At 43.1% G+C, this 23,589-nt stretch overlaps 1 protein-coding gene across 1 annotated transcript in view; it reads left to right on the top strand.

The window, feature by feature from the left end:
* LOC142493881 (cytochrome P450 2K1-like) overlaps positions 1-21,415 on the top strand; it is a 164,461-nt gene extending 143,046 nt beyond the window's left edge. The window contains exon 9 of the mRNA XM_075598576.1: positions 21,076-21,415. Within this exon, the coding sequence (XP_075454691.1) occupies positions 21,076-21,257 (182 nt within the window). The 3' untranslated portion in view covers positions 21,258-21,415. The remainder of the gene's footprint in view (positions 1-21,075) is intronic.
* The last annotated feature ends 2,174 nt before the right edge of the window (positions 21,416-23,589 follow it).

Raw genomic sequence — 23,589 nt, 5'->3', positions numbered from 1 at the left:
ATTGACCTCCCCCGTGTAGGGACCCCGTTCAGCCATACCCTCCCCCACCCACCCGTATCTGTGTGTATTTATTTGTGTGTGTGTGTATCTGCATCTGTGTGTGTGTATCTGTGTGTATTTATTTATTTATGTGTGTGTGTGTGTATTTATTTATTTGTGTGTGTGTGTGTGTGTATTTGTGTGTGTGTGTGTGTCTTTGTGTGTGTGTGTGTCTGTGTGCAGGGAGCTGCCTGCACGGATCTCCTGCCTTTCCTCCCGCCCTGAGAGAGAGAGAGTGTGAGAGAGTGTGTCTGAGAGAGTGAGAGAGAGAGTGTGTCTGACAGAGTGAGAGAGAGAGTGTCTGTCTGAGAGAGGTAGAGTGTCTGTTTGAGAGAGGTAGAGTGTCTGTCTGAGAGAGGTAGAGTGTCTGTCTGAGGGAGTGAGAGTGTCTGTCTGAGAGAGTGAGAGTGTCTGTCTGAGAGAGTGAGAGTGTCTGTCTGAGAGTGAGAGTGTCTGTCTGAGAGAGAGAGTGTCCGTCTGTCTGTGAGAGAGAGTGTCCATCTGTCTGTGAGAGAGAGTGTCCGTCTGTCTGTGAGAGAGAGTGTCCGTCTGTCTGTGAGAGAGAGTGTCCGTCTGTCTGTGAGAGAGAGTGTCCGTCTGTCTGTGAGAGAGAGTGTCCGTCTGTCTGTGAGAGAGCGTGTCCGTCTGTCTGTGAGAGAGAGTGTCCGTCTGTCTGTGAGAGTGTCCGTCTGTCTGTGAGAGTGTCTGTCTGTGAGAGTGTCTGTCTGTCTGTGAGAGTGTCTGTCTGTCTGTGAGAGTGTCTGTCTGTCTGTGAGAGAGTGTCTGTGAGAGAGTGGCTGTCTGTGAGAGAGTCTGTCTGTGAGAGAGAGTGTCTGTCTGTGAGAGAGAGTGTCTGTCTGTGTGTGTCTGAGAGAGAGAGAGAGAGAGAGAGAGGTCAGAGAGAGAGAGAGAGGTCAGAGAGAGAGAGGTCAGAGAGAGAGTGAGGTCAGAGAGAGAGTGAGGTCAGAGAGAGAGAGAGATCAGAGAGAGAGAGAGACAGTGAGGTCAGAGAGAGAGAGTGAGGTCAGAGAGAGAGAGAGAGTGAGGTCAGAGAGAGAGAGAGAGTGAGGTCAGAGAGAGAGAGAGAGAGAGTGAGGTCAGAGAGAGAGAGACAGTAAGGTCAGAGAGAGAGACAGTGAGGTCAGAGAGAGAGAGAGAGACAGTGAGGTCAGAGAGAGAGAGAGAGTGAGGTCAGAGAGAGAGAGAGAGAGTGAGGTCAGAGAGAGAGGGAGAGAGTGAGGTCAGAGAGAGAGAGAGAGAGAGAGAGGTCAGAGAGAGAGTGAGGTCAGAGAGAGAGAGAGAGTGATATTGTGTGAGAGAGAGTGAGAGTGTCTGAGAGAGACACCAACTGCGCACTGCAACTGTTAGGTATGTATATACACCTTTGTTTTTACTTTGGGCGCCACGTAAAAATCCTGATCGCCTTGAAAAAATTCTGATTGCCTTGGGGAGCCTTGAACCGAAAAAGTTTGGGAACCACTGTATTAGTGTATATATTCTTATATATCTTAAATCTCTAATATCTGTACAATAAAAGAATACAGTGAAATAAGAGAGTATACCAACGTATATCAATGTATACTGCCCAATAATATGTTCCTATATAAAGTGATATAAAAGTGTATGAAACTAAAATAAAGTGATAAATATTATTACTGTTCTAATAAATGACCTATCTAATAAACAGATATGTGAGAAAGAGACTCCATGAGACAGACACAGAGGGAACATGTCAAGCATGTTCAACCCAGACCTCTATATCATCAAGGGAGAATAGTCCTATCAAACTACAATACTGATATCAATGCAGTCGTTTAAGCCAAATGGGCTAAGGGTGTTAAGAACATAAATCCAGTAGGTTTCTCTTAGATTTAACCTTTTATATCTATCCCCACTTAATAGAGTGGATTTAATATTTTCTATGCCCATCACTACTAATGTGGCTGGGTCTTTGTTATGTTTCAACTGATAGTGGCAAGATAAACTGTGTGTTTATAGTCCATGTACTGTATTACATTCCTACGATGTTCTAAAAATCGTTTACTTAAAGGACGTGCCGTCCTCCCAATATATTGTATGCCACAAGGGCACATAATAGCATAGACTACAAAGCTGGATAAACAATTTATATGTCCCTTAACTAAATGTGTAGTTCCGTTGGAATGAGATGAGATACTGTTTGATGTCTTTAGATGTTTACATGTTATACATCTAGGGCACCTACTAAGAAAATTACCATCAACTTCATTTATATCCTTCATGTGCATAACCTCTGAATATTTTAATCCACTTTGTTCCAAGACGGATTTGATGTTTTTTGCCTTTTGAAATACAACTGGTGCTCTAGCTGGTAGTTTTTTACCAATAATCGTTCAGCAGGATGTTCCAATGGGAGTTCAGTATCGATTTGATCTTGTAAATGCATTGTTATATGTACTGTATATAACAATGCATTGCATGTATGTATAGAACAATGCATTTTACAAGATCAAATTGAATGACCCGATTATTGGTAAAAAAAAAAAACTACCAGCTAGAGCACCAGTTGTATTTCAAAAGGCAAAAAACATCAAATCCGTCTTGGAACCAAGTGGATTAAAATATTCAGAGGTTATGCACATGAAGGATATAAATGAAGTTGATGGTAATTTTCTTTGTAGGTGCCCTAGATGTATAACATGTAAACATCTAAAGACATCAAACAGTATCTCATCTCATTCCAACGGAACTACACATCTAGTTAAAGGACATATAAATTGTTTATCCAGCTTTGTAGTCTATGTTATTATGTGCCCTTGTGGTATACAATATATTGGGAGGACGGCACGTCCATTAAGTATACGATTTTTAGAACATCGTAGGAATGTAATACATGGACTACAAACACACAGTTTATCTCGCCACATTCAGTTGAAACATAACAAAGACCCAGCCACATTAGTAGTGATGGGCATAGAAAGTATCAAATCTACTCTATTAAGTGGGGATAGACATAAACGGTTAAATCTAAGAGAAACCTACTGGATTTATGTTCTTAACACACTTAGCCCATTTGGTTTAAACGACTGCATTGATATCAGTTCTGTAGTTTGATAGGACTATTCTCCCTTGATGATATAGAGGTCTGGGTTGAACATGCTTGACATGTTCCCTCTGTGTCTGTCTCATGGAGTCTCTTTCTCACATATCTGTTTATTAGATAGGTCATTTATTAGAACAGCAATAATATTTGTCACTTTATTTTAGTTTCATACACTTTAATATCACTTTATATAGGAACATATTATCATTGGGCAGTATACATTGATATACGTTGGTATACTCTCTTATTTCACTGTATTCTTTTATTGTAAACATATTAGAGATTTAAGATATATAAGAATATATACATTAATATATACATTTTCACAATTTTGAACACTTAAAATGATTTCCTCCATAATTGACAGCGATATATTATATATATTTTTTGCTGTATGGTGCATTATTTTCAGTTTGCGTTATTTGTGATCTCGGATACAAAGTCTCTGTTTGTTTGATGTTTCTTTTCTCTTCTCTTCTCCTTATCTGAAAGATATATCACCATTATTATTTCAGATATACATTCAATACAAAAATTGTTTCAACATACTATGGGTTAAAAATATACCCTGGGGTATCTATTATTCATTATTAACATAAATAGCATTATCACAATTTTTGAATACCCTTATAATACTATCTATCACTCGTACATTCTGTTGCATGATCATGGACATTCCTGATTAATATCAAAAATTATCAACAGATTATTTAGAGTAACGTATGAGTGGGTTTCTTCTAATTTGTTGTCCTTTCAAGTACATGTACTGCTGCGGCCAAGTTTATTCGAGCATTTGCCCGTTCTTGGCCGCAGCAGTAGCCTGGCGCGCGCCCGAGTGTGACGGGCGTGCGCCGAAGCAGCGGAAGAGCGCCCTCCGATCGGGGCGCTCTCCCTACCGCTGCCGGGTCCGCCGGGTCCCCCGGAACCCCCTGCCGCCGTCCCGCACATCGCGGGACACCAGGGCTCCCTCGGGGAGCCCTGGACGCGCGTGCAGGGGGCGCTGGCTCCCGAAGACGTGTGACCGCGCGTCTATGACGCGCGGCACGCCGAGGGGCGGCCACTAGCAAGCCGGGAAATCTCCCGGCTTGCGGAACCGGCCACACTTTAATAAAGTGTGTCGGTAGTGTAACAGTTTTTTGGACCGATCGGACCCACCCAATCTCACATTGGCCCCTGTGGTCTAACCAATCCCCATTACGTGGATGTGTCTGGTGGTGCACCTGCTGGCTACAGGATTCCTGAGTCTCCCGCATGATGTTAGTGGGGATATCAGCAAGACAGGCGTTGAGGTAGTGTGCTTAGAGTCCTACCTATATCCAGTGCAGCGCCTCCACTCATCAGGATCTCTGCGTCTGCAGGGAGATGGATCTGATGAGGAACTCCTTGGTGCCTTCCTTTGTTGAGTAACTCCACACTCACACATGGGGTTTTTTGGTGAATAAGGGCATCTTTATTCTCAGCATAGGCAGACTGCCCCTCACAGCGGTTGTACTTAGCCGCTCATTGTCATTCTGCTCATCCCTTCAAAAGGTCATGTCCTAATGGAGTTGGGTCACCTCTCCCCGCAGGAAGATCACCACCTGTGTCAGGTCCCTGATTACAGTGCAGATCCTACTGAATATATCTGACAGCCTCAATTGCTGAAGACCTCCAATACTCAATCATAACTATGTATTAACTACTAACTTTGGGCAGTACTGTGTCTTATATAACTTAGGAAATAGCCCCACCTCTTATGTCACTAATTATGGACACAGAGTATGTTACTACTCCCCTTGTGTACAGATGACACCTCACCAGGGTGTGAGGGTAAACCTACATGATTAATGCTGGCAATCCTGCATACTTACCAGGTTTACTGCCTGCATGAGAGAGAACTGTATACCATTTTTATACATGGCTAAATTCTCCCCCTGGTGAACCCCAATGTCCCGGCTGGGACCTAAATTTGCTGAACCTTTCTCCAGGCAGCACTGCAAAACATAACCAACAATCATATAAAAATACATTACAGTTCTTTTCATATGTTACATATTACAGATACATCCTAACTTAGATGGTGTAACAACCAGGATTACTCCCTGATGGAGTATCCATTACTTGTACTACCATACCCTCTTAAGGTGGCCTCCGCACAGCATGGTCCACTGGGTTTAGAGCAGGAATGCTATAACACTCTGGGTGACATATTGGACACCCACAATCAACCCATAATTCTGGCCTGGATGCTGGTGGACAGAGAGGATCATGCCCATATACTTCCTTAAGGCATCTTCTGGAGATGTAAACTATCATTTCTGCTGTATCATCATACCAATTCTCATCGGATACTTCACAATCCCAATTTTCTATGGAACTATCAGTATCCCAATTCTCCTCGTCTGATCCTTCCTCATCATCAGAACTATATCCCCATCCTCATCAGTGGAACCCATCTGAAACTCAATTTCTCCCTCCCATGGATGGTGAAAATAGAATAATAACTTCTGGTGATTCCTGGCACTCGGTCAGACACTGGAGGTACATACTGTAGGGGTTTACCTGAGCAACAGGCACAATAGAAGCAACATTACACAAATCCCCAGACTTCACATATGTTATCACTTCCCTCCCCGATCCCTCATCATCAGAGGTAAAGCAATCGCCCCAGTCCAGGTTCTCCCACTCCGTTCCTCGGAAGAGGGCCGTGACTCCCCAGACAACTCTTGGCTAGACTGGGACCCAGATGAGGAAGTGACAGGGACAGGTGTCTTAACTATGGCCGGGGGTTGGGCATAGGGAAACGCTGTCGGCTGACGCGGGGCTACGACCCGCAACTTCTCGCTACCTTGCCCAGTGCCATCGGACTGGCATTCCGGTTCACCTGTCTCCTTGTTCCCAGGCTTCCGCAGGGCCTGCCAGCTCTTCCCGGACCCAGGCGACCAGGAACAGCACGGCAGTCGCAAGGATGTGGCCATCTTCCACCCGGCTCCGCTGTGTCCGCCAGATGTGACGTCGTCGATCTCGTGGGACTCACCGCCACCATCTTGGGTTGGGCTCCCCACCGGAACCTCTTCCTCCACAACGACATCCGCCGCCGGAAGTGAAGGTCCTGCTCTCCGCTCCACTCGGGCCTGGGCTAGGCCTTTCTCTGCCGTTGCCACCACCGGCGCCTGTGGAGGGTATGGATGTGACTCACCGCTCCTCCGGCTTGGGATGGGATCCTCTCCTCCATCTGCTCCGCCAGTCACCATGGCCGTGGGACTCCTCCTCTCCGGTTGCCTCCGCACAGGCAATCTCGGCACCTCCGGACTCCGCTCTGCTATGACACAGGTAAGAAAGAAAACAACCAGGGAAGCGCTATATTAGTTGGGATCAGGCTCAGCAGCCAATTTTATGTATAAACCACATATAAAACAATAGCATAAAATAGCATGAATGAATACACAAAAATATAATATATAAAATGAGTAACACAAGTCTCTGCCAGTTGGAGATTGTCCAGGTGATGTAAGTGCAAGTTAATGCCCCTGTCTGATGTGACAGACTCGGGCAAGAGTGACCTTTGAGAGGTGTAAATCCAGAGTGGTAGCTGGGATGGAAAGCGCTACCAACTGTGCAGGTAATGAAGTGTGTAGAAATGGGAAGGTGCCGTAGGCATCAAATATGGAAATAGCTCACCCAGACTTCAAACTCTTGGCGCTGGTGGCTCCTTTTGTTTCCTCCTTCACAGCCTCGCTGCAGAAACTCCGCTGCACAGCTCTCCTGGGCTTGCACACCAGGGATGGAACTACTCACAGGGCGCCGGGTTTCCGGATATGACGTCACGGCCGGACGTGACGCACCAACCCTTCCCGGCTGTGCCTGGAGCTGCCGCAGCACACAGGGGCTGAGAGCCGAATTTCACAAACCTCACACAGCTTCAAAGTTCGACAGCCTCCGCAGTACACTCTCCAAGGGACTCCACGTTAGACCACCAGGACTGGGGCAATGAGACAGGGATGCACAAGAGCTGCAACCCCTCTAGACTCCTCCTCCTACGCGTTTCAGCACGTGACGTGCTTTCATCAGGGATCCCTGATGAAAGGCTGAGATGTCCATCTCTTTCTCTGGTTTGCTGGCCATGCTGGGTACAGGGGACACTTTTTGTAGTTGTCTTTCCTGTTCACCAGCTTCTCGCAACTGAAGGGCAGAGGTCGGTTTGATAACTCCACCCTCAGCCAGCTCCACTCTCATTTGGCACAATTGGAAACCACTCCCCATGGTAGATATTAGGGGAGGGTCCCACAGATTCACTGGGTGTCCCAGCACTGGCTCTGAGCCCGTCACAGTCCATGAGGGTGCGGCCATAGCTTTCGCGCCATACCCCCCACCAGGGTGGGGTCCTTTGCTTGGCGCCAATCCCGGCCAACTCCTTGAAACTTTTGCATCTGGAGCATTCTCTGCACTCGGCCCACGCGGTCTACCAGGGAAGCGGGAGCCGCCATCTTGGTTCACTCGGCCATTCACTTTATCAACTGAGGTAGATTTTGAGTTGTAGCTCACCGTCTGGCAAGCAGATTCTCCGTTTTCTTCACACAACAACAATGTCCTCAACACTGTCCTCCAGGGTAGCACCCCTCGATCCTAGGCAGGACCAAAACGGCACGGCCACTGCCTTAGCACCATTCCACAACATGCTGGCAAAAGTTCCTTCTGCAGCTTGTTCCTCAGTAGTATGCGCACCACGTGCGCTCCCTCCTTCAGCCGCGGTCCGCCATCTTGGATTCTCCGCACCTCACGGATCTTCCCTTCTTGTGGTCACCATCTTTACTTTGTAATTATAATCACTATTTTCGCAGATGAAGCTCCTCTCTGCAGGGCAGATGCCATACCAATGCAATAAATAATGCCACGATGCACCACCTACGTGATGTCACTACGGGATGAAGCTCACCGACGGGCGAAACACGTAGAGTGTATTCGTTTGGCAGCTTTATGTGATTTCTCTGGCGTGATCCCTGCAGCTCAGTAACTATGGACTCTATTTGAATTTTCCATGAGAAAGTTTTGAAATCTCACCACAGAGGACTGAACCCGTTTGCTATTTGGTGACAGCTGAGTATAATCCCCTCTGCTGTTTGGTGGTACTGTCCCTCGTGGTTCCTGTTATTTTGTATGTTTGCAACATTCTCCAGTTTGGGTTTTGTGCAACATTACTTAACTTTGTCTCCATCTACTCATGTGCCATGACCATGGTTACTTTATACATCTATGCTGCAGGAATTTTTTTACTCATTTTTGTATTTGCTGATCAGGGTATGAGTTGGTTTAAAATGTCCCCTTTTTTTTCTCCCCTGTGTTTTTCCCTTGGCTTAAAGGTACATTTTTGTCTATTTACATGTTTTATGTACATAGCATTATTGATTTCATACTTTTCCTTATGCCTTTAGTTAAATTTTGCTCATAATAGCATTAGGGTTTATTTAGAAATAATATCTTTTTTGGTTGTTTTTTGTCCCATTTATGCTTTTTGATTGCCTCATTATATTATACTCATTATAAGTTAGACGCATCACAGCTTCTTGGTTCAAATACCAGCATCTACTTTTGGAATATCACTGCCTATATATTTTCAGCTGCCATCTGTTTGTTTATGTTTTTAAGTTAGTGTGTCTTGCTGCTTCAATAAAATCTTGTTCAATTTTTTGCCTTGAAGGAGCATTCGGGTCTTTTTGCTAAACTCTATTTTGGTTATTTTGGTAGTATACTTTAGAGTGCTATTTTAGGGGATTGTCTTTGTCTCTTTTCTTTGTGTGTTTTATATATATATATATATATATATATATATATATATATATATATATATATATATATTTATATATACAAAGAAAAAACTGCGCCCCTCAGATAATATCTCTCTCAACACCAATAGTTCAAATGGTTATACACATATATGCATGCATTAATTAATAGGATGTCAGAGGTAAAAAGTATCTATAAATATGTGAGTATAAAAAATACAAATTTTAATCCACACAATGATAAACTGCAATAAATTGACTATATTAGTGTGAGCTAGGACTAAATACTAAAATCCTTATAGGTGTATTGCCAAAATCATATGATATAAATTATGTATTCAAAAAAGAAAAAAAGAAAAGAAAAATAGTCCTATGTAAAAATGAAAAACAAAAATGGAAACTCTGGATACCGGCTGCTCTCTGCAAGGAACCAACGACCTCCCAGTGAATCTACAGAAAGACAAGAAAGAAAGCGCCCGAATCTAGTGTAATATGAAACAAAACATTTAATAACCGGACCTAAATTCAAATAGATGTAAACTCACAAACATATGTGAATAAAATGCATGTAATGAGTATACTCATTCGCCAACTGTGGGATGGTCCTGCTCTGCTCACACGCCAACCAGCTCTTCAATGGAGTCCCAGAGTGTCTCAGCCGCCGACCAGCAGGGCTTCCACAGGGTGCCACGACCTCTCACGATGTGAACCGGATGCAGATCTCTCCACACAGCACCTCCGGATGGGAGAACCGGTCGCGTGACCCCGCAGTACAATATGATTTGGCGTCGCAGTTTTGCCAAAGTATAAAGTTCAGCAGTGTCCTAGCAGCGTCCCAACGTCCCAGCAGCAAACGAGTATACAATAATAAAGTCAGTAGCTCACACTAACTTCCCAACTCGTTTCTTCACACAAAGGGTGTGAGCTACTGACTTTATTATTATATACTCGTTTGCTGCTGGGATGTTGGGACGCTGCTGGGACACTACTGAAGATGGAACACACCGCTTGTGCCTCTTGCAGGCTTCGTCTCAGCTTGCAAGAGGCACAAGCGGTGTGTTCCATCTTCACGGTGCCAAGATCCGGATCCTTTGCGGTCACCGTGAACCCGCATTCTGCCTTAGTGTAAGTGTCCGTCTCCCCTTGCCAGTTGTTCATTATTCTATGGCGGTTTCATTCCAAATCGTTAGATAGACTTTGTATTTTGTTTTTATTTTCCATGTATTTTACTGTGGTTGTTTGCTGTGCCGCTTAGAGCTTAGGTAGCATTGGAGGTACTCTCTAATAATACTGAGTTTATAGCTGTTTAGCATTTGTAGCTGAGGTGGGGTTGGATCCTCTCAGTATTTGTGTATTTTTTAATAAATTACCATCAACTAATCCCTGGTGCGCATTTGTGCATTCTTTCTTACCCAGTATTAGAATAGCATACAGTACACACAATATATGATTAACCTTGTACTGGTGGCTCTGGCCATGCTCCACCCTGGAGTAGTGTCCCTCTCCCACCACCGTGTGCACCCCACACCGTGTCCAATGTACTGGACCAGTTCCTTGGTCACTTAACCCCCAGTGTCCTCAAAGAACCCACCCCCAAGGTGGAATCCGTTTCTGCAGGCACCCGGTCGCTGATACTTCGAAAAGGATCTGCAGATCCAGCGTCGTCTCTCACGAGTAGTCCCTCACTGTCAGAGAGATCTCTCACGAGTCTTGACTCTGCACTGTAGTCTGATCTCACAATACAGAACACCATGTACTGTAGCTCAAGAGAGTGCATTGTCCCTGACTGCTACTATCAATAAGCGAGTCAAATCCCTGAATATGGCTGTTCCCTGCAGTACCACAAGCTGGTGGTGACTCAGGGCCTGTACTGGGGCCTAGGGGGAATTTCCTGGCCTACGCAGTGGGTCAATGACCCCCTGCACTACGCACCTCCTCTCCCCTTGCTCGCCCAGGACTCATTGGCTAGCGTGGTCTCCGCTTCACGCTTCACTTTCCTGTCTCCAGCTACTCTCAAGCCCTATTGGCTGCCTTGCACCCTGTGAACCTGCTGAGGCTCATTTTTGTAGTCCCAACTCAGAGCCTGCACAAGATTGGTCCAGCTTTGCACGCTTTTGTCCTGCACCTGCGCAAACCATCTCTAGGGGCCGCCGCAACTATCACGCTACTGCGCATGTGCGGACCGCGCATAACTTGGTGGCGCACTGAGCCAATACCTCTGGGAGTCCCCGGCGATGCAGCCGCCCCGGCAGCTCCCACTAGCACCAGGGTAAGAAGGGGTGGTACCGGATGACCTGGCTACATCCTCCCCCTGGTGGAATCCAACGACCCCGCTTGGGAACGTATACCAATGTCACACACATTTACACAATACAAATGCATATATAGGAATACAATTTATCACTTGTATACTCTACATGAGATTATACATTTCATTGAACATTCCAATCACAGATCTCACTCTACTGTGAGCCCACTGCTGAGCCTCATAATGGGGTGCCCCGAATTGATCATAAGTCATTCTCATGAGAATTTGACCAACTCGTTGACTTCTGCGGAGCTGTTCTTCAGTCGCTCCCTCTTGAGAGTAACTAACCTCACTTTGTAACTCAGTCTCTTCCCTTGAGGGGCTCAATGGTTCAACACAGTCTGTTTGAGGCACAAAGCATGGGCTCTGTGGATCTAAGGGCTGACTCCCTGAAGTCACCTTATCTAACTTTTGACCATAGGGCCCTTTACCATAGCTCCTTCGGGAGATGCCCCAGCGGTCCGGAGGTCCCTTTGAGAGATTCCCTCCACCATAGAGTCCTCAGAGGTGGTATTATTTACAGTCTCTGGACTACAGTTGAGTTTGGCTCCCCATCTAGAGAAGCAGCTACTATTTCTGGTTCTTCATATCCTACTTGGGGTATAGGGAGTAGATGATTCCTATGCCATACCTTTGCCTAACCTTCTGACTCTTTGATATGGTAAACCGGGAGGCCAGGCATCTGTGACTCCACCTCATATACTCCATCTCTCCAACGGTCGGCCAGTTTATGCTTTCCGGGAATGCCAAGATTGCGAAGAAGGACAGTATGCCCCAGACGAATTTCCTTATGGCGCACTTTATGATCGTAGCATCTCTTATTACTTGCGTTTAATTGAGCCGAGGCTTTCTCTGCCAATTTATATGCCTGCTGCAAACTGTCCTGTAGCCTTTGCACATACTGGAAATGCGTCCTATTGGATACCCCGTCGGTAGATATCTGCAGACATACATCCACTGGTAGCCGAGCTTCCCGTCCAAACATCAGAAAATAAGGCGAATACCCAGGGGATTCATGATGAGTACAATTATAAGCGTGCACCAAGGACTCCACGTGCTTACTCCACTCCGTCTTCTGGTAGCCTTTCAGAGTACCAAGCATATCAAGCAGTGTTCGATTGAACCGTTGAGGCATAGCGTCCCCTTCTGGATGATAAGGTGTCGTCCGGGACTTGGTTATATTCAGCAACTTAAGCAATTCTCGTATGAGATTACTTTCAAAGTCCTGGCTTTTATCAGAATGCAATCTATTTGGCAGACCATAATGAATAAAATACTTCTCCTATAAGACTTTTGCTACAGTGACAGCTCGTTGGTCTTTAGTAAGGAAGGCTTGGGCATATCGAGTGTAGTGATCAGTGATTACCAATACATTTCTGATACCTCGAGTGTCAGGTTAAATACAGAGAAAGTCCATGCACACCAGATCGATGGGTCTTGAGCTTCTCAGATGAGCCATAGGCACAGCCCGTGTGGGTAGTGTTTTTCATTGCATACAGCGAGTACACCGCCTACAGTGCAATTCCAACGATTCCCTCATCTTGGGCCAGAAAAATCGATCACGTAGTTGGCCAAAGGTTTTATTGATCCCAAGATGACCGTGATCATCGTGCAACGCTTGAAGGACCATTGGTTGTAGAATCTTAGGTAGGAATAACTGTCGTCTATCAGGGTGGTTGTGATACGGCACTACCCGATACAGTAGACAGTTATCAAGTTCAAACTTGTTTATTTCCTTCATTAACAGAGCTACAATTTCTTTTGGGACCCGTTTAAACAGCGATGGATTATTTTGCTGGAGAGCTTGACGGACTATTCCGGCCACTGGGTCGTGTATTTGATATTGTACCAAATCTTTCCAGGCGATAATTTTATCCAAAAAAGAAGAAAAAAAGGCGCAATGGTTAAGCAAAGGAATTGTTATTTATATGGTAATGCAAAAAAGTAAAATAAAAATCACAGAGTACAAATGAAACAACGAATGAATGAGTGAACTGTAATGAAAATTAAAAGTTTTGCCTGCTTGGTAAAGGACTGTTGCCGATGTGCCAGATGTAGTGGTGTAGTCTGTAACAAATCTTCCGATTGAGCCTGTGGTCTTTAAGAGGATAAAAGATAGATCTCAGCTTGCCGAATGGATGCCGGGTCATTACTGCTTCTCAGCTGGGGAGCGTCTCCTGGGGTGTTTTCCTCAGTCAGTTGGCTCCCTTGCTTACACGCTGCTTACTCCTGCAGCTGGCTAGTGCTGGCTGTCTCCCCTCAGGGCTCACGGGAAATTACATCAGTTCTCGTTCAGTAGCTTTCAGGAAATATTGATGGAAGGCCCTTATTCATCACATGCTTGGACAGAAACTAGTAGGACCCAGAGAGGTTTACTAGAGCATTCAAATGACCAGAAAGAGCAATCGTGCCAAAATTTGGGACAATGTGGACCTGGAGTGGTGGTGTTAGTTAAGCCCCCACACCCTTCACTTCACCCCCCGCACCCGCACATTTTTTGTGTTTACATGTGACTACAACTACTTGTACTAAATGCATTCTGGATATAGTGCATTGGAAAACATACTGGACACCTAACAAGCTCCTATTAAACCCCCAAAATACCCACAACATATATATAAGCATATGAGTGTCAGAGGAGTGCTACTGAGCATGGCAATATGCATTAAAACCAGAGACATAACATAAAACACAGACAAAGCTCAGTTTTTAGCACATCTAGTGAGATTCATACACGGTACAGTGCCTAAATATATATGGATAAATATCTAATAAGTAAATGGTCTTTTAGTTTGACATTTTTGGCCAAAATTGTTGTAAGCCCCTGAGCCAACGCCAAGGCAGACCACATATCAGGGGTCCCTAACGCTAATATAAATTCTTAATAACCTGTTTAATAACAGGAAGAATGATTTATAGTAAATCTGTCAATATTAGCTGCAAAGTTCTGTCTGACTGAAGCTTTTATTAACCTGTACATTACCAGGAAAAGCACTCTGTATTAGCGATGTCACAGCCAAACTGCAAGCAGGCAAGTTCCCCTGAGTGGAAGATGCTATGGAGTGAGCCCATAACCATTTAAATGTGGGAGGGGGTGAGCTTAAATTAAGTAGGAGGTTGCCAACCTCCAATCAGCCATGACTAGCTGGACAAGAATTGCAAAACATACTGGACACCTAACAAGCTCCTATTAAACCCCCAAAATACCCACAACATATATATAAGCATATGAGTGTCAGAGGAGTGCTACTGAGCATGGCAATATGCATTAAAACCAGAGACATAACATAAAACACAGACAAAGCTCAGTTTTTAGCACATCTAGTGAGACTCATACACGGTACAGTGCCTAAATATATATGGATAAATATCTAATAAGTAAATGGTCTTTTAGTTTGACATTTTTGGCCAAAATTGTTGTAAGCCCCTGAGCCAACGCCAAGGCAGACCACATATCAGGGGTCCCTAACGCTAATATAAATTCTTAATAACCTGTTTAATAACAGGAAGAATGATTTATAGTAAATCTGTCAATATTAGCTGCAAAGTTCTGTCTGACTGAAGCTTAGGTGTCCAGTATGTTTTGCAATTCTTGTCCAGCTAGTCATGGCTGATTGGAGGTTGGCAACCTCCTACTTAATTTAAGCTCACCCCCTCCCACATTTAAATGGTTATGGGCTCACTCCATAGCATCTTCCACTCAGGGGAACTTGCCTGCTTGCAGTTTGGCTGTGACATCGCTAATACAGAGTGCTTTTCCTGGTAATGTACAGGTTAATAAAAGCTTCAGTCAGACAGAACTTTGCAGCTAATATTGACAGATTTACTATAAATCATTCTTCCTGTTATTAAACAGATTATTAAGAATTTATATTAGCGTTAGGGACCCCTGATATGTGGTCTGCCTTGGCGTTGGCTCAGGGGCTTACAACAATTTTGGCCAAAAATGTCAAACTAAAAGACCATTTACTTATTAGATATTTATCCATATATATTTAGGCACTGTACCGTGTATGAGTCTCACTAGATGTGCTAAAAACTGAGCTTTGTCTGTGTTTTATGTTATGTCTCTGGTTTTAATGCATATTGCCATGCTCAGTAGCACTCCTCTGACACTCATATGCTTATATATATGTTGTGGGTATTTTGGGGGTTTAATAGGAGCTTGTTAGGTGTCCAGTATGTTTTGCAATTCTTGTCCAGCTAGTCATGGCTGATTGGAGGTTGGCAACCTCCTACTTAATTTAAGCTCACCCCCTCCCACATTTAAATGGTTATGGGCTCACTCCATAGCATCTTCCACTCAGGGGAACTTGCCTGCTTGCAGTTTGGCTGTGACATCGCTAATACAGAGTGCTTTTCCTGGTAATGTACAGGTTAATAAAAGCTTCAGTCAGACAGAACTTTGCAGCTAATATTGACAGATTTACTATAAATCATTCTTCCTGTTATTAAACAGGTTATTAAGAATTTATATTAGCGTTAGGGACCCCTGATATGTGGTCTGCCTTGGCGTTGGCTCAGGGGCTTACAACAATTTTGGCCAAAAATGTCAAACTAAAAGACCATTTACTTATTAGATATTTATCCATATATATTTAGGCACTGTACCGTGTATGAGTCTCACTAGATGTGCTAAAAACTGAGCTTTGTCTGTGTTTTATGTTATGTCTCTGGTTTTAATAAAATATAGTGCATTGGATGCTGACATTTGTACCGTATTATATGGATGGAACATTGTATAATTGCTGATTGAAAATAAAAGGTTTAAGTTACAAAAAAAGAAAAGAGGTTTCTAAGAGGGGATATGATAACTATATGCAAATATATTCGGGGACAGTACAAGGAACTTTCAAAAGAACTATTCAACCCAAGGACAGTACAAAGGACTCGGGTTCATCCATAAAGGTTGGAAGAAAGGAGATTTAAAAAGCAACAAAGAAAGTGTTCTTTACAGTAAGGGCAGTTAAAATGTGGAATAAATCACCTATGGGGACTGTGATGGCAGATACAATAGATTTGTTCAAAAAAAGGTTAGACTCCCAGATTAATTCACATGGATCAAGTAGGGTTTATCGGAGGCAGACAGGCAGCAGACAACACCAGAAGGATAATAGATTTGATTGATTTGGCCAAAAAGAAAAACATCTAATCCCTGGTGTTAAGTCTGGACGCAGAGAAAGCCTTCGATAGGATAGACTGGCCCTATTTAGAAGAGACACTGAGTGTATTTGGTTTTGAAGGACGCCTGCTAAAAGCCATTTTAGCACTGTACGAGGGCCCGACGGCAAGGGTGAGACACCAGGGCTTCCCCTCAGAACAATTTAATATTCGTAGCTGAACTAGACAGGGTTGTCCCCTGTCCCCGTTGCTGTTCACCCTCTGAATAGAGCCCCTGGCGGCGCACATCAGGCGCAGTCCAGATATAGCAAGAATACTAACAGGTGATCAGTCACATAAAGTGGCGATGTACGCGGACGACGTGATTTTAACATTGTCCAAACCATTCCCATGTCTGCCCAATACTTTCTGGATCCTGGGAAAATTCAACCAAATTTCGGGATTTAAAATCAATCAGACCAAATCAGAAGCCCACAATATAAATATGCCCAAAGAGGTGGAGAAATTGATAGACATAAACTTTAATTTTAAATGGCAAGCCTCCGCTATCAAATATTTAGGGGTGTACATCACAAGGGACTACAAAACATTGTAAAAAGCAAATTACCCTAGATTAATTAAGACATTGGGGGAGGATCTCAGGACATGGATGAAAGGTGGCATCTCCTTGATTGGGAGATTACATAGCGTGAAAATGAATATCCTCCCAAGGATGTTATATCTGTTCCAAAGTCTACCTATATCTTTAGTGAATGCGGACTTCCTCTCCCTACAGTCACAAATTATGAAATTTATCTGGAACAAGAAAAGCCCTAGAATTGCAAAAGGTATCTTGAAGAGGCCTACAACGAAAGGGGGATTAGCGGTACCTTGCTTGTTAATTTATTATAAAGCGGCTCAATTAGGTCAAATTATCCAGTGGCACACAGACCCGAAATTACGGAGATGGGTCGAGCTGGAGAAAAATTGCTGTGCACCAGTAGAGCTGCAAAAACTGATTTGGCTACCCAAGAACAGTGTAAACAGAATGGAATTGTCGCTCCAGGCCATGGTCAATTCCTTAAAGTTATGGGAGTCCACTAAAAATAGGTGTAAACTCACTTCAAAACATTCCTTAATGACTCCAATAATCTGTAATCCAGATTTCACTCCAGGGCTGAATAGAAATAATTTGTTAATTTGGATACAATCGGGCATTACACGATTGAAAGATCTGGAGGGGAGAAAATTTATAAAAACATTTGAACAAATGAAGTCCTCAAAGGATATACCAAACAAGGAATTCAATAGATACCTCCAGATCCGAGATTTCCATAACAAATCACCAATCAGACCAGCACGAACAAATTTTGAGCAGCTGTGTTCCAGAGGAACGGACACAAGGGGACTTACATCTAGAATGTACAGGGAAGTGATCTGTCCTGAGACACCTAATTACATAAAACTGAGCTACATGAGACATTGGGAGACAGACTTAGGGGAGACATTAGAAGACGAGGAATGGGATAGGATCCTACAGGCAGCAGCCAAAAGTTCGATCTGTACCACATTAAAGGAGAACGCATATAAAGTCCTAATGTGATGGTATTACACCCCAGTTAAACTAGCTAAATTTGTCAAAGGATACTCCCCGCTTTGCCCAATGCAATGCGGGGAGAGAGCAGATTTTCGACATATGCTGTGGTCCTGCGCAAAAGTGGTCCCGATTTGGGAACAAATTAGAGAATGGTTACATAGGATACTCAATTTGGAGATCCCCCTGGACCCGTGGGTGTTCCTATTGGGCAGACGGATCCAGGGTCTGTCAAATGCGTCGCATAAATTAATCGCGCATTTCGCAATAGCCACAACATGCGAGATCGCAGCATTGTGGAAACAGGATGAATTACCAGTAATCCCCAAAATCAGAAATTGGATTTGGCACGTCTGTCAGATGGAACAATTGACGAGTATGGTCAAGGACACTGCCATAAATTTTCTAAAAGTCTGGACGCCATGGCTGGCGCAGACAGATATCCCCGGGGTAGATGTCTTCGCAATATTACAATGATAGTTTCGAGTGCGTTCTCCTTTGATAACGCAGGATCCGTGATCACATAGAGACGGACAGGTAGGTCACATGAGACAGTCACCCCAGATAGGGTTGTAGATAGGAAGAAGGGAATAAGGTGAAGAGTACTATGAGAAACAGAAGAAACACCAGGAACCTTGGAAGAACGAGCAAACGAGAACGCCACATCTACTGCTGCCCTACCATACCCCCTCCCTCCCTCCAACCCCCTCCCCCCCCTCTGTCCATTGTCCGGTATGTCTAGTTAATTTTGTTGGGTGTTCGTTGTTCGTACGTAGCCCCCAGTCGATGTCATGTAGGTGTTTAGTGTTGTTGGAAAAGTGAAATGGTTAAAATTTGACACTTAGAACAATGGTTTGTGGCATAATGTAAGCATGTTAAAAACCAATAAAATCAAAGTTGAAAAAAAAAAGGTTGGAAATCTTTTTAGAAAGGAAAGGTAAACAGGGATATAACAAATAAATAAACATGAGAAGGATGTTGATCGAGGGAGTAATCCGATGGCCAATTCTTGGAGTCAAGAAGGACTTTATTTTTCCCTTATGAGATATCATTGGATGATATCTCACTGAGGTTTTTTGTTTGCCTTCCTCTGGATCAATATACACTAAGTATAGATATAGGATAACGTATCTGTTGTCTAAATTTAGCATAGGTTGAACTTGATGGATTTTTTCATCCTCATCTACAATGTAATTATGTCTAAGATTATGATGATCACATGTATGCATATTGCCCCATATGCCACCCACCCCCTTCCTTTTTATTTTTGTTATCTTTCCCTCCCCCATCCTTCATCTCTGTAATAACCTGCAAAACCATAAAAGAAAGTTTTAAAAAAAAGTTATATCTTATTCATGTTTGGGAGTAGTTCTTTAGAGTGCACACATATTTTAAATATTAACATGTTGCATTATAATTAAGTAATAATCCCCAAAGAACAAGGCATTACTGGCCAGTAATGCCCTGTTCTGAGGGGATTATTACTATTATAGGCTAAATGTAGGCTTTTTTCATAAATAGACAGTTATATAGATTTTTTTATTAAAATAAAATGGTAAATACATGAATCCACCTCTATATACTCTTAAACTGCAGATATCTATATCCACACACTGCCGACCCCTCTGTGTACACACACACACACACACACACACACACACACACACACACACACACACACACACACACACACACACACACACACACAGCAGCTCAACACACAACACAGCAGATCTACACACACACTACAGCACAGCACCTCTACACACACAAGCACACCACACACACACATACACACACTGGAGCTCTACACACACAACACAGAACCTCTACACTCACAACACAGCACCTCAACACACACATAACACAGCAGCTCTGCACACATAACACAGCAGCTCAACACAGACACACAACAGCTCTACACACTCAAGCTCTGCTGCTACACACACACATGCTACACCCATAAACACTGCTGCTGACACTGACACACTGACACATACATACACACTGGAGCTCTATACACACACAAACATCAGCTCTACACACCCAACACAGCCGCCCTACACACACAACACACACACAAACTGCTGCTACACACATGTACAACAGCACAAAACAACACACACAAACTGCTGCTCCTATACCCATAAACACTGCTACTGACACACACACAAACACACACACACTGCAGCCACAATAAAAAATGCAGCTACTTACTAAACTTTGCAGACTCTCTCCCCCCCCCCCCCAATTCAACTGAATCTGCTCAGAAAATCTCAGTCAGCTCGGGAGGGGAGGAGTCAACCTGTGGCTGATTCTTCCTGACCAATCCATTGCCTTGTCTCAGAGCTGTTACTTCATTCTGACCAATCCATTGCCCTGTCTCAGCTGTTCTAAAAGCTGATTGGCTGGAAATAAATACACTGAAAAATACAGTTTGCAAGCTGCTAACATTCCGGGCATTACTGATTGGATAATGCCCGGAATTTTAACCAATCAGAGAGCAGGGTTTTCAATAATGGCCGGAATTTTAACCAATCAGAGAGCAGGGTTTTCAATAATGGCCGGAATTTTACTGCTTTAGCCTATAATAATGATTATCACCTTTATTAACTTGGAATGCCACAATATCCATTCCTTAAATAACTTTGAAGAGAGCCACAGTTCTTAAACAGGTGAATTTGTGTTTCCTATTCCAATCATCTACAGAAACAGAAGAGCTCATTCCTGCAGTTATGCTTTTCTGTGGGTTTTAAGTGTTAGTGAGGACTAACTTGGGGTATGCAGCTAAACCAATATTTTTTTTAGATGTTTTTAAATTGCTTGAAGTAATTAGTATTGCCTAGTTGCCCTTATATTTTCAAGAGCTGTAGACATACAGTGCTACTTGCAGAACGGCATTCTTGTAAACTATAGTAGCCAAATTAGAGTATGCTTTCTTCCTGTAGTATTCTGCTACTTAAAGTATACCACTTATCCTTCTCATAATTTGCTTAGTTCTACAACTGTGTATTTTCTCATCTCCCACCAGTGAGACAAACAAAACGGGAGGTCAGGGAGGATTAGGGATTCATTAATTCGAATTAAACACATATCAAGCTCTCCTTATTTACCATATTGACTGCCTAATACGTTTAAGATGCATTCCTTTATTGGATTGATAAGCGCTGCTGTGTGTTTTGTTTTGCAGGTCCTAGAGTTTGTGCTGGGGAGACTCTTGCAAGAATGGAGATTTTCATCGTTTTCACAACTCTGCTGCAGAAATTCACATTCCGCCCACCGTCTGGTGTCACTGATGTGAATATAAACGCAGAAATTGGACTTTCAACCACACCATTACCACATATGATCTGCGCCATACCCCGTTTTTAGGAGACAACAATGGGGTGGATCATCAAGTCTGTTAAATACTTACCAATACGTTTACTTCAGTTAATATATCGTTAAGTGCTAACAGGGATTTTCAAAGCTCAATAACAATAGGTTAAGAGCTTTTTTCAGTTATAATGAGCCCCTGCATTATTATAATGGACGTTTCGAGCTAATGATCTTCAAAAGAGGTGTTCCCTACAACAAGGAATATCCTCAGAGCTCTGTTACTGTTAACACAGGGATTTAATGTAAGGTAATTGCAAAAGGTTGTGTTACTCACATCCAGACCCTGAAATACTGCTGTGGCCAACTTCATTGCTGCATTTGCCCGTCTTGTCCTGCGGCTGTTTTCGGGCTGGCGCCGAACTTGGCCGCGCGCCAGCCCATCTTCCCCGCTTCTTCCCCTCCCCCTTCCCTTCGCGACCCCCTGGCTGTTCTGCTCCGCTCCACGTGCTGGATTTCTCGCATACCCCGTTACCTTCAGCCTCCTTCGGGGATGCCTGGCGTCTTTGGGATGCCTGGCGCATGTGACCGGCGCCCGGCTGTCGCGCGGCACGCTGCGAAAAAAAAAAAATAGCCGCGTCTGCCCCCACATCGTGGTGGCGGCCGCTGAAGACTCAGCTCGGCCGCCACTGTAGGTATTTTACAGGGTCTGGATAAGTAAGACTACTGTTAAGTATGATTTAACTATCATATTGTTATTTACCAGCTTCTTTTCCTCCCCTCTCTTCTTTTTTTTACTTTAAATAACTTTTTAGTTACTTGATAGACGTAACCCCATCTGTGGGTAAGACCTGCTTACTACCATATTATTTGAAGCTATTGAAAAGAAGTGGTAACTTGACATGTCCTTAGGCGTATGCTAATGTGATAACTAACAACCATTGTTTCTGTATTTAGCTTTGAGGATAGCCTTTAAACCCAGGGAAATTAACACACATTACCTATTTAGATAACATCATGTTAGTGGCCCAGGTTTAATGAACTTCTGTGGATATACCCAAATGAACACATAAACAAAAACTATATAACTATTTAAGAATGTCGAACTATTTCTTTATTTCTGAGTGCATTAACAAACTGGAATGACCAAATAATATGTATCTACTATTAATCAAGTACTGATCATGGTGTGTTTTGCTGTGATTTAAAAATAAAAAATCATGAACTATATCTATATTTGATTATTATTATTGTTATAATACAGTATGGTACTACAAAACACTGAGGGTTATTTATCAAGCCCAATCCTACCCTAAAATTGACAGTAGGAGGTATTTTGAATATGTATAAATGTTATGAGCATTTTTGCCTAATTTTACCTTCATAATATTAGCAGGGAGTGGTTATACAGATCAATAAGAAGAGTTTCTATTACATTTTACATCTGGGTCATCAAATGTCTGCTTTTATTCCATGTGAAAAAACACCACCAGGTATATTGGGGTTTAAATATCTATTGCTAACAGATATGTGACAAGAAAAAAATGAAGCAAAGTTGGGTGAGCATTTGTACATCTTCAAGAAGCCATGGTCATAGACCCAAGTGACAGGCAAATATATCAAAAAGTGGCGCTCCAAAATTATAAACACATATGTGAAAAAATGTGATACTTATACAAACATGAATTAATGCTGCTTAACCCGGTGTGGGGTCGTTCTCTTGATCCCGTGGACAGTGAAGAAGTGAAGATCGCCAGGAAGCGCAATGTCATGTAAAAAACAGAAGAAAATTCCCTGATGGTGCAATATTGTGATTGATATATGATAAATATCAAGGTGCAGTGTGCTGGATACTCACAAGTGTAGAGTGAGCAATGTTTGCTGGATACTCACAAGTGTAGAGTGAGCAATGTGAACCAACGGGCTGACACACATAAAGAAACCTTTATGGGAACATTGCTCACTCTACACTTGTGAGTATCCAGCACACTGCACCTTGATATTTATCATATATCAATCACAATATTGCACCATCAGGGAATTTTCTTCTGTTTTTTACATGACATTGCGCTTCCTGGCGATCTTCACTTCTTCATGGTCATAGACCCCAATGAGATTATTTTTTTTATACTATACCATGTAAATAATAGCTTAGTAATATATTACAAATAGCTTCAAATATTTTGTTGCATTCTTACTCTTTCATTAAATATATTATTGTACATAGATTAGTATCAAATGTTGGATATTTGTGGTCTGTAACAAGCGGGCACTGTAGCTTACAACACATTATTAGTTGTAGCAGCATGAAGCACAGCAACTTGCTATAGACTGATACTGACTAACTGCATACTGTACATACAAACACTCCTAATTTGGACAGGAGATT

The sequence above is a fragment of the Ascaphus truei genome, chromosome 4 (genome assembly GCF_040206685.1).
Source record: "Ascaphus truei isolate aAscTru1 chromosome 4, aAscTru1.hap1, whole genome shotgun sequence".
NCBI lineage: Eukaryota > Metazoa > Chordata > Amphibia > Anura > Ascaphidae > Ascaphus > Ascaphus truei.
This window is presented reverse-complemented; position numbering and strand designations above follow the sequence as displayed.